The sequence below is a fragment of the Neurospora tetraspora genome (genome assembly GCF_033439725.1).
Source record: "Neurospora tetraspora strain CBS 560.94 chromosome Unknown B0H65scaffold_11, whole genome shotgun sequence".
In the NCBI taxonomy this organism is placed as follows: domain Eukaryota; kingdom Fungi; phylum Ascomycota; class Sordariomycetes; order Sordariales; family Sordariaceae; genus Neurospora; species Neurospora tetraspora.
In genome coordinates, this window is record NW_026944393.1 from 436110 (window position 1) to 448466 (window position 12357).

At 41.7% G+C, this 12357-nt stretch overlaps 3 protein-coding genes across 3 annotated transcripts; 2 read left to right on the plus strand and 1 right to left on the minus strand.

Annotated features, from left to right (window-relative positions):
• The first annotated feature begins 327 nt into the window (after window positions 1–327).
• Window positions 328–2691, plus strand: B0H65DRAFT_504061 (uncharacterized protein). Its single transcript, XM_062827886.1, has one exon. The coding sequence runs from the start codon at window positions 719–721 to the stop codon at window positions 2417–2419; it is 1701 nt and encodes a 566-aa protein (XP_062676547.1). The 5' UTR covers window positions 328–718; the 3' UTR covers window positions 2420–2691.
• On the minus strand, window positions 2222–5174 carry B0H65DRAFT_566488 (uncharacterized protein; the record flags this gene model as incomplete). The annotated part of the gene is given in 5 exon segments (XM_062830326.1): window positions 2222–2711; window positions 2730–4692; window positions 4711–4745; window positions 4755–5088; window positions 5104–5174. Coding segments are annotated over 5 exon segments (2589 nt in total). The 3' UTR covers window positions 2222–2525.
• Window positions 5175–6175: 1001 nt separating this feature from the next.
• B0H65DRAFT_437442 (uncharacterized protein) lies at window positions 6176–7317 on the plus strand (the record flags this gene model as incomplete). The annotated part of the gene is made up of 2 exons (XM_062825311.1): window positions 6176–6936; window positions 6987–7317. Coding segments are annotated over 2 exons (1092 nt in total), but the record flags the coding sequence as incomplete, so codon positions are not given.
• Between the last annotated feature and the right edge of the window lie 5040 nt (window positions 7318–12357).

The window sequence follows — 12357 nt, forward strand, 5'->3', positions numbered from 1 at the left end:
AACAGACATCTACATCGTTAACACTTCATGATCAGTTGACTAGGCCCGGGACCAAATTTCTCGTGGGATACATACATACCGTTGTGCATTTGGGATGGTCGGGTGTAACTCCATGTCGCAGGTACCGGGGTTGTTCGAGGGAAATGGAAAGGAAATGGATGTTGGCAGCTGATTTCCCCAAAGTCGAAACCAGCTGTCAGCCACAATCCAATGGCGGGGTGTTTGAGGCTTGATGCAGCCACACATCAGACTGCGTTGCTGCAAGCCCCTCCTTCCTGATGCCGGCCGGTGATGATCGGGTTGGCGGATCGGAACGGAACGGCTAAACATCGCTCATGCTTCAGCAGTGGCCAATGGAACACCCCGGAACAACCTCCTCTGTCCCTTCGTTCTTGCTGGTTGTCAACAAGATCGGCTCTATGGCACACATGATCCAGCTTTCATGCCCGTCGGGCCGCACTGACTCTGGATTGATTCCAGGCATCAACACCTCATGACTTTGAACCACGAAAGATTGAGGAAGCCTCTCAACCCATGATAAGGCCACAGAATCCAATCTGTCCGATTCATTTGCATCGACAAATCGACAGCAAAAAGGGCGACAATCCCGCCAAGAATTGCTCGTCTAGACGCCAAGCAACCGGACCCACCGTTTGTTTACTTCCCCCTTTTTGACACCAAAACATCACGACTCCACTCTCATACCCGAGCTTCCAAGATGAGGGTGCTGAAGGCCGGACTCAAGCGTGATGACTACAGCTGGCGTCAAATCCGTCCCGGACTATGGCAGCGGGATGCCGATGAAGCAGAAGTGTGTTACTCAACCTTGGTCAAGCTCTACGAAGGCTCCGGACGGATGCTCTTCGCCATCACGGGCCACATCTCCTTGTCCATTCAAGTCCCCGAAGATGAGGACCGCGAAGTCGTTTCCAAACGGCTCGACGAATCCCTCCGCATTGCATGGCTCAGACAGCGTTACGAGACCCCAACCATTGCCTCATATGTCCACTACGACGCCCTCGATGGGAAATGGAAGAAGTCCTATCGAACCATTCCCGACGACGTATCAACAAAATCATGGCTCGAAAAGACGTTTCAAGTGATATCAACCGCTTTCGGCCACACCGGCGAAGACTGGGCCAACTGCGATCCACCCGCTCCAAACACAGCCACTCTGTTCGTCGTCTGCCCTGCAATTCCACTCCAGGATCCTTCCACCATCCGCCGAGACCTCGTCCTGCGCTCTCCCCACGACATCATCGACGGCATCGGCACTCTCCAGTTCCTCAACAGTCTCGTCACCAAAACCGCCCAAGCCTTCAGCGAAGGTGAATTCTTCCGCGAGCTCCCCGTTTTCGACGGCTCCGAAGCATCCAACCTGAGCCCGCCCTACCGGGTGGCCGCCAACATTCCTCTGGTCCCGACTCCAGAGCAACAGGCCCGACTAGACGCCATCAAAGCCGCAGCCTCTGAGCCCTCATCAAACCCCGACGACCAGACCCTGGCACCCCTAGACATCGGCATCCCCTTCGCCAAGGGCCCCCTCTTGCCGGGCAAACACCAACGCGTAGCGCACTACATCTCCAGCGAACGCACCTCCGCCCTAACCACCTCCCTCAAAAAGCACCACCCTGGAACGACAGTTACGCACGCCTTCCACGCAGCCATCGCCCTCGCGCTGCGCAACACCCATATGAAACCCCCTTCCTCCAAGTCCTCCTCCTCCGTTCCTTCTTCCACCGCTTCCCATAGACCTGCCGCAGGACCAGGACAAAAAGTCAGATACACCAATTACCTCCTCCACAACGAGCGCGGCTCCTGTCAACCGCCCTACGACACGCCGAAGCATTGTGTGTCGGTGTATCACTCGCTGTCTGCCTCCAAGCTACAAGTCGACATGTCCCCTACGCTTCCCGAGACAAGGGAAGAGAGGAGGGAGGAGTTTGAGACTGTTTTGGAGCAGATTAAGGGGTTTTATACCGCTGTGAGGGACGATCCCCTGCACTACGCTTTAGCACCCGCAACCTGGGCGGAGCATACGCCTCTGCTTCCCGAGGGAGTGTTGAAGGGGGAGGAGAAAATGGAGGTGCCGAAGCCGAAAAAGGTGCCGAGTGTGAGTATCTCTAGCATGGGGGTGGTGGATAGGATTGTGAAGAGGGAGCATTCCTTGGGGCTGGGAGGGGAGGGGAGGGGGAAGTTGGAGGTGCATAGGCCGTGGGTGACGGGGGAGGAACTGACGAATGGGTTGGGGGTGTTTTTGGGGAAGTTTGATGGGGTGTTGTGTTTGAGTTGTGCGTATAATGAGGCGTGGCATATCAAGGGGGATGTGGACGACTTTTTGTGGGATGTGGAACGCTTGGTAGGTAGTTGGGTGGAGGGAGGGAATGATTTCTTCAATCTACAGCAAAAAGGAAGGTAAGTAATGAGTACTGTAACATTGCTCACCCAGCTGGCCTCATACTTGAACTTCCGCTCTCATACTAGGTATCTCCCCTCCAGGCAAGAGGCAATCTAGGGATGGTTGATTAGATGAACAATGCATCCTTGTTAGAATAGAACCCCAAGGCTCGCATCCAGAGGATATCCCCACAGTTCAGAACGAGTTTGCACGGGTTTCCGTGGCCCTGCTCGCCCTGTGCCTCGCGTTCCTTGCATTTGCGTTCTGGTATGCGGTTGCAGTAGATATACGATGGCCGGTCTTCCGGATCACACTTTTAGTAGTCCCCCACGCATTTGATGACTGCACCCCTCGTCCCTCTGCGGAGGTCTAGACAGACCAACCCCCGACCGTTCATGGACTCAACCTCAATCATGATCAACCCGCTGACAAGCATCGCCCACATGCCAATGGGGCGATCTATCGAGAAGCCGTCACCGCCACCGGACCTCCGGCAGAATACCGTATTGAACGGTCCTCTGGTATCAAGGCAGGAAACGGCTTCGTCTTGTAACAACTTCGCCAGGATGAGCTGGTCATCAATCCCCGTCACTGAGGATAGTTCGGAGACGCTCCTGCACAGGACTCGCCAATGGAGGAAGTCGTTCCAAGGCCAGTCATGGACCCGAACACTTTTTGCCACGAGTAGCACAAACGCTGCCAACACCCAGCAGTACATCGTGACGTTGAACGGATCAACCGCAGTGATTCTTGTGCCGACTGTTGCCCCGACGGCTATCCCGCCTCCAACAAGAACAGCGCAGAAGAGCATTGTCAAAGCCACGTACGCTTTGCACGTAACCATGACTCCATTCTCCTCAAAAACCCAGGACTTCATCATGTTTCCCACGCGGTCGAGCTCTTGCCGGCGAGACTCAATCCTTTCAAGCGCACTTTGATCGGCCATGCGAGATGTCAAAGATCCTGTGTTTCGAAGATCCGGCGTACTGCAAGCATTGCTGCTTACTCGTGGAAGCGCTGTGATGCCATCCCCTCTATGGAGATTGTTGCGGCGCATCAGGGCGTTGGAGAGCGACTTCGGTCCATCAAGGGGACGGGAGCACTGTTCAACACGATACTCCTCCGTCGAAAGAGAAAAATAGGCTGTATAATCGGGGTAAGTGTAGGGCTTGAACGGAACGTTCCGATCTTCCTCTGTCAGTTGTGAGTGGAGTCTCAGGTGTTGTACGAAGGTTATCCTGTTGAAGAAGTTGGACACGGAGCATGCCCTGGATGGGTTTGCGAGTAACAGCGGGACGAGTACGGTAATAGTGTCGGACATAGACCTGAGTTTGACGATATGTCTGGCTTGTGTGCTGGGGCTCTTGGGGCCCGTGTTAGGGCTGTCAGGCGTATAGTTCCATGATATCGCGGTCCCGATCGAAACTGCATCGTGTTCATCCGGTGTGTTTATTTCTGGCATCATCTCCGCCTGCATTTTTTCGAGGGTTTGGTTGAGAAGGTGAAAGCCATTCCGAGCATAATTCACATTGAGCGCGTCGGAAGTTCCGTTGAAGTTGTGCTCCTCGTCTTGGAATACAAGTGTCCGAAAACGTTCAAAGCCAGTTTCGTAGACCATCCCACTGATCTCATAGGACGTCGAAAATGTTTGTGTCAACTTGCTAGTCCCTCTGAGATGGACCAAGAACCCTTCCAGCATTCCGACAAGACCGCATCGGTAGCTATCACATCTTTGATAGTATATTATGCGAAGTGCCTTTTTCTTTGTCGCCGTCTCAAGAGGTGCCATGCGATCTAGAGTTCGGGACTCCAGACTCTCAATCAAACGATCCATATACGCATCTGCGAATTCCTCTGAGCTATCAGCAGTTTCACGAGTCGGCTTTTGCCCTGGTGCTTTGCCAGCGGCCATGCTCATGGTTGGCAAATTTACCGCCTTGTTCAATCCGCGAACTCCGTGTTCATCGGGTATTGCAATTTGCCGTTCTGAGACTCCATTGTCGAGTGACACCTGTGCATGTCTCTTGAAATCGGCTGCTACAACTTTGATCTTCGTCGTGATTTTTGCCATGTGTGCGAGGATATTGACGTGAACGGAGGTACCCTCGGTGGCCGAGCAAAGGAAACGAGCCGTGATAGCGGTGCAGTAGTCCACGAAGCGGAAGAAGTCTTCAGTGTTCCCCTTAGCTGCTTCCTCTGGCCGTCTTTCGCCAGCATCTCGGTCGTCCTCCTTATCGCACATATATCCTAATGATATTTGGGAATCCCGCCACTTTGTCTTGCTGAAGAGTGATCTGTGATGTTCTGCTAACATGGACTCGCCGTCGTGAGAGATGATAGTCAGGGCCTGCATTACCCTGTCTGCAAGACTGGCAAGGATGGCATATGCCTCTTTTGAGTCGATGGCCAGATCCATGGAACCTCGAAACCGTAAAGGCTCTCGTTCAGTGACAGCCTTGACAAGTCTCTTTGTCTCGAGTTCCCACAGTTGCTGCTGTACTTCGTCTGTTGCCCCGTACGGAGTGACATCGTCAAAGTTGGGGAGATCTGTAACCTCGACGCCAGGCGCATGAGCCGGCAAGCGGAAGCATTTGTGGATGGAAAGCTCCTTGAGGACAATGTTTTCATCAATGGTAATTGGTTCTGGAGAATCTTTGTTGACTTCCATGGGGTTTGGCTGGATCTGCTCGCTAGATTGCGTTGACATTGACGAGTGAGAGTGCGAGGATGATGAGAGACTGCCGGTATTTCTGTTGAGCAGTCCTTCGATCCACATTCCACCCTCTCATTCCCGTGTTATCGTCACCTTTGGTCATGGCGACGGGGAGAGGAATCTGGGCCTTCATATTGAACTAGGCGTATGAATTGTCGAATGTGATGTTTGGGCGCTCGAGACCAACAATGCAGAGCGCAATAGAACGAATGATGAAGGAGAAAATGGTGGCAGAAAGAACAGGATGTATTGGGTTTGAACCTCAGAAGAGGTTTGGTAGATGTTCGAAACGCTTCCACGGGGTAAAACAAATTTGACAGTGAAAGAAAAGCGAAGAGCTGATGTAGGCACGCCTAGAATGTATTGATCGGGCCTCGAGCTGCAGGCAAAGTTGTGGACTTCTGAAAGCCACAGAGTGTGGCACATCACAGTCAATCCCAGCTCGCTGCAGGGAAGGAAAGATCCAGAATCGACAATACCTGACTTGGTGCCATGTCAGAGTCTGTTGTCAATTCTACCTACCTAGCGACCTTAGTAAATGCAGCTTCCACTGGCCTATCAAGTATGAGCCCATCCACCTCGAGGTCTTGAACAGTTTTTCTGCCGCTACCCAGAAAGCCAGCGACGACTCAGTTGTAGTATATGCATGTTCATCGAGATTTGAGATGCTTGTGCGCGATTAGCTTACTTTAGCAAGGCTGAGTTCCGGTGATTAGGTACTACCATCTCCGCAGCATGCAAGTTCTGTGCACTCAGCTCTGTGCCTCGACAAGATATATGTATCTCCACCAGATCCATACACAAAATACGCATGGTGACTTGACCCTGCACCTCAGTTTTTTGCTTGTCTGCTCAGTTGATTGCGATGTCGTTCAACGATTATAGTACCAGGCTTCCCACACACTATCCCTCAAGTGCAACTGCCGCTAGCGGTTCAAGCACTGGCAACACTGGGCAAACCGCTGGTCGTGAACAAGATCCGCGAGTTGACGAGGTATGAAAGACTATCATTGCACCTCACTCGCCTAGGAACGTGGTAACGGAGTGCTAACAGATGCGAAACACAGGACGCAACAACCGGCCCGTTGAAAGGTTTCATTGATATTATAGAATATCATGCTGAAGGCATCGGGGGAAAGGATGTCGCCATATTCCCAACTGCGAAGTTTCTGCCTAGGGAAAAGATCTCAGCGAAGGCAAAGCCAGAGGACGGGCTGGAAAATCATGCCATTGTCCTTCGTCGCACATGGATGGAGCACCACCACGTATCGCTTCTCGTCAGCATCGAGCTGGAGATTTACTCAAAGCCTCTCTGTGTCAAGTTTCGGGAAATTGCTGCCAAAGCATACGAAACCACCGATTTCCAAACGTATCCGATCAAGCTTAGAAGCCCTTTCTCCGAATTGTTCTTTTATCGAAAAGAGATCAAAGCGCTTGCCGAAGATGATACCATTGACGAGGATCTGCGAAAGGCCGCCAAAGGTCTCGATGAGTTTGTGCACAAACCCAACGGATTCATGGCTAGCATCATCCAAGACCACGACAGGTTTTTGAAAGAAGAAAAGGTCGTCAACGACATCCTCTGGACAATATACCCACCGAACAGCTTGCTCGTGCTCAACACCGGGGTTTTGAAAGAATGCTGGATCTGCCGCAACGTGTCAACTATGACCGATACTCACACCGGCCAAACCTACTGGGTTGTAACCGGGCTGAGAATCGATTTTGACGGCTCATCACCGGGTCTGACAAAGCAGGAATTCCTCACCCCCTTGACAGGCATGCGCCCACTGAAGATATCTGGGCTATCCTTGATTCCCGCTCGGTACTACCCCGACTGGGAATCTTTGAAAAGGAAACAGCAGAGAAGGTCAGAATCGCTACCGATGCTCTTGGCGTTGACCTCTCATCCTTCATGTGCAAGACGTACAACGGACCGTCATGGAAAATGCGTCAGTTAAGTTTTTTGGATGGAGCAAACCCCCTGTTGACGGCAAAGCAGATCGATGAACGCGTTATGGTGGACTTTAAGGCCAAATCCCAAGACGCACGTCTCCCAACCCTGCAGGAGATTTGCGATCCATCCCGAAAAAAGGTTGTCGGAAATTTGCGCTCCGCTGCGAGGGGTATTGTTAAAATGTATGCGATAAGAGTGGGAGAAAAGCCATATCATTCAATAAGAGCAAGTAGACTACGATATGACTGACTTCCTTTTATATCCGCTTGCCTCGTCTACCCTTAAGACACCCTTATCTACCCATATACTAATACGAGAGTAAAGTTCAAATTGAAGCTCAAATTAAGGCTCTGCGTTACGTAATTATAATTTTCGACACTCCCCCTCGATAGTCACAAATAATACAGAGACTCCCCCATATTCTATACCCGTCTATTAATATTTATCTTCACTATTACTAAATTCCAACTCTTATTTAATAGGTAGTTTAATACCTATATTCGTACCTACCTCAAAACTTCCTTACACTCTATTTATATCGATAAAACCTAATCCTTATTTAAAGGATAAGAATTAATCTTTAGTAAATAATTTAGTTAATTTATTAATTATTTACTCCTCCGTTAGTATATAAATAAAATTAATACATCCGTTTTCAACTTTTTTACGTACGAAATATTATTAAATATCGATATACTTTATCTTTTAATAGTATATAGGGTTTAATATAAATAATATAGCTCCTTAATTATTGTAATAAATAATAACGGTTTTTGTTTCCCCTATATCTACGTTAGTTTCCCCCCGAAAATTAAAGTTGAATTCTATATATAACCGCTTTAACCAAATAGTTTCTTTATTTATTTATATTTATACTATATATTTTACTTTTATTAATAATAGAATTACCATCTATTGTTTCTTAGAATTCTAATTGATATTATTGCTACCGAAGTTAAATATAAAACTAATAATAAATTTTTCAGTATTATAATCCCCGGCCCAATTAAAGTTAGAATATTTTTTGTAAAGGGTTTAAATTTCTAAAGAATATTAGTATTATATTACGTATATTTTCAAAATATTTAAAAATCCTCTTTAACATATAGAAATAAATTTTAATAGAGTTGTTAAAGTACTGGTTAACTACGGAAACGGCGTACGTAATATCTAGCCGCGTACCGGATATAACGTATATTAAGGACCTAACGCTTAATTAATATATTATTATTTTGACTTTCTTAATTTACTATCCTTCCCTGGCCTTCTTTAGCTAGTTAATAAGTATCGGAGTATCTACTAGAGTATAATATATTATACCGAAGTAAATAAAGATTTTATCAATATACTTCTATTAATCGAAATAAATTATTTTAGCCCGTCGATTACGGGTAATACGGATATTAAAATTGTAGTAATATAAACCCAAATTTATTATTTAGAATTTAATATTTAACGTATTTTTTAAATTCTAGATTTCAATTTTATCTTTCCCTACAATTAGTGAACTATCTATATAAACAACTATAAATATACCGTTATTAAAGGATATTCTACAATTAATAGTAATAGGATTATAGCCTAATTATTTCAATACTAAGGTAAATGTATTGAACCAAATTCTTGGTATTTACTTGAAGCCGTATAATGCTTTATTTAATTTATAGACTTTATTAGTACTATTTCCGAATTTAGAAAGTTATTCTATATAAATTGTCTCCTCTATATTCCCGTATAAGAACGCTATTTTAATATCTATTTATTCTATCTTTAAATCTAAGGCTATAGTAATAGTAAATAGAATCTTATAATTTATTAACTTAATAACTGAAGTAAAAGTATTAAAATAATCTACTCCTTCGATTTATTCAAAACTATAGATTACCTATCGAACCTTTCGTTTAATAACCTTATTATTTAGCTTACATTTAAGTTTATAAACTTATTTATTATGTAAAATCTATATTTTTAGTATAACGTCTATTAATTCTTATATACTATTTTAGATAAGAGATTTATATTTATTAGCTATCGGTTCTAATTATTTTTTCTAGAAGAAACTTTACTTTATTTCCTTTAGCGTTATTAGTTCTATTCTTTCTAAGTCCGTACTATTATCGTTAATATACAATATATAATATTAAATAGGGTATTAATATTCGAGAATCCTATCCTTTGACAGATATTAAAATTCTAAATATCTTTTCATTAAAATATTAATTAATAACGTTATTTATATTTATACTGTTATATTACGGCCTAATAATATATCCCCTTAAGGCTTAAACTTTATTATTTACTTCCAGAATACTTAGGGAAAAGTTATTTAGTATACGCTATTACCCTACAAGTACAATTTATGTAATAATAGACCTTTAACGTTATTTTTTAGAAGGTAAAGACTATATTATTGGTAAAGTTAATACTAATAAATCGGGAAATTTCTATTTACCTAAATTGCGTCCTAATCTACCTAGAATACTCTTTAATCTACTTTAACTAATTAATTATTTACTTTAGTCCAGGGTCTAAGGTCGTCTACCCTATAGATTTATTTATTTACTTTTTATACTTACGTATTTACCTTAATCCAGCGCTATATTATCGGCTCCGGTCCGGGAATTCGGATTCGGAATTATTTACATAATTACGTCTTTTATCCTTCGTTTAATTAACGCTTTTTTAATTTAATTATTCGTTTATTTGGCGTTAAAAGCCTATAGACTATATATTCTTCAAAATCGATAAGTATACACTTAACTACTTTTTTATCGATCTTTTTCCGGTTTGCTTCTAGAATAAAATATTAAGCTATTATACTAATAGTTTTAATATTACTAATATTTTATTTTTACCTATTACTTAGCTTATAAAGCGTTATATCGAATATTAAATAGGGGCTTCGATTCTTAAAGTAATTAACCGTTTTAAAGATTTCTAACTAAAACTCCTTTGGAATATTCCTTCCAATCATAATTAGTAATAACCTTTTACGGACATATAAATTTAAACTCTCCGCTATACTATTAGACTAATATTATTCCGTTATAGACCGTTCGATTTGTATGCCTCTCTTAGCTACCTATATATTAAATTCATTATTATTAAATTTTTAAGCTCTATCTAAGTGATAGGGTAATTCCTAGATTTCCCTACCTTACCTATATTATAGCTTAGACTAGTAATGACAGCCTAGATTAGCTGGGCTGCCATGGAGGCACTAGCTTGCCATGCCCAGTCCTGTCGCCTAGAGCTCGGGCTACCTCGTGGCCCGTGCCCTAGCTCGCTGCACAGTATACCTTCTGCGTGCAGACGGCTAGCTGGAAGCCAGTCCTTTCCTCTTACAACATCTCTTCTTTTTGCACACAATATAACCTCATTCTAATAACCCTATATTACGTACTTTGAATAATCCTCGTATTACTAAGTAAATAATTATATACTTTGTTCTTCAGGGTTCCTTTATTTCTAGCTTTTATATGAAAGTTTAAATAAATTCCTATACCCTTACCCTATCTTTAATAACTAATAATCCGCTAAATCTATTATATCTATCGATTTAATATAATTTAATAGTATTTACTTCGATGTCTTATAATATTAAATGGATTACAAATATCTATATAAATTATATTCAATATATATTCAGCTTATCGAAGTTTATTATAGTATAGAATGTCCTTTATCCGGCCTTTAATGTATATTTCGTACGTATAGTATTATTGGGTATCTTTTATTTTATCGATTATATTTTTTATTTTAATAAAATTTCCCTCCCCTAAATACCCTATATATTCGTACTAAAATCTTATCTTCGGGCTAACCGAATGAAAGACTAGAATTTACTAAGTAGTATCAGTAGTTTATAAAATAAATAAATTATTAAAGCGGGTAACTTAAATACCTATCCCGCTTTTTTCGATTCGCTAGTAATTTTTAAATAAAATTATATTAGTATTATAATTAAGGAATTAGGTTATAGAAATTAAATTAATATTAAAATTAAGGGTAAAAAGAATATTATTAAATCGAATTATAATAACCGTACCGTTAAAGTTATATTTCTTCTTAACTACGTTAATACTTAATATAGGAACCTTTACGCTGCCAATACCGGTAATAGAGCTATTATATAGCTTAAAATTAATAAAGTTATTTCGAATTATTATTATATATTAATTATAACCCGAATTAAAGAAGTAGGATATTTAAACTGAGTAAAGTACTTTTATCCTGTTGTAAAATATATCGTAAAAAGTAAATACGATGTTCGTTTTCAATTTATTGTAAATAGGGATGGAAGAAGATAAGATAGAAAGTCCTATATTTATAATAAAAACTATTTAATAGGTCGGGGTTATTATTATAAAAATTAATATTGAAAATAGGTTTTTATCTTTCTTCCTTTATTTGCGGGCATTGTATTCCTTTTTCAATTCTAGGTAGAAATCCTAACACCCGTCCTTATTATAATACTTCTTATTATAATATATATAGAATTTATTCCGAAGGTCGTTAATAAGCAGGATTAATATTATACTCCACTCCCTTACTAATATCGCTACCGAATTATAATCATTTATTTCGGCGCTAATACAGATAAATTTATCCTCGGCTAAACGTAATATATTTTAAAAAATAGGTAGTACTTTATTATAAATAGTTTAGAAACTCGTCTTTTAAATACTATATTACTTTTAATTAAGCGTTTATAATAGTTTTAGAATTAATTAACTTTCGGGCAATTGATAGTCAGGGCTAAAAATAATATATTCTTCTTATAGGGAGGAGATCTTCTAACCTAATGCTTAAATATTATCGAAATTAATAAGTTTTAGATTGTCTTATTCCTATTAAATTTATTATAGTACCCTAATTCCTTCGTCTAAGAATTCTACTTTAGCTTTAGTAAAGAACCTAATAACGGTTATCTCCCCTTCTAATAATTGTTTAGTAAATTCATGAAGTATTATAGAAAGAATTTTAATATATTAATATCACTTATTTTTCTAAGCTTTTAGAAAGTCGATAGGGACTTTATTTACAGTAGGGTGAATTTTATTAATATTGTAAATATTTATAACGTCGATTATAAACTACTAGAAGCGATATTAAGCTTTGTAGGACTCCTTTCCGTTTAATTTTAAATTAATATTAATATTAATACCGGTAAGAAAAATCGGATTAAAGGCAACGGAAGGACCTATAATAACGGGAACGATATGCGGGGCTACCGGTATTGTACCGCTGGGTCTATTTTCCGTAGAAGTATTATTTCTTCTAAATTTA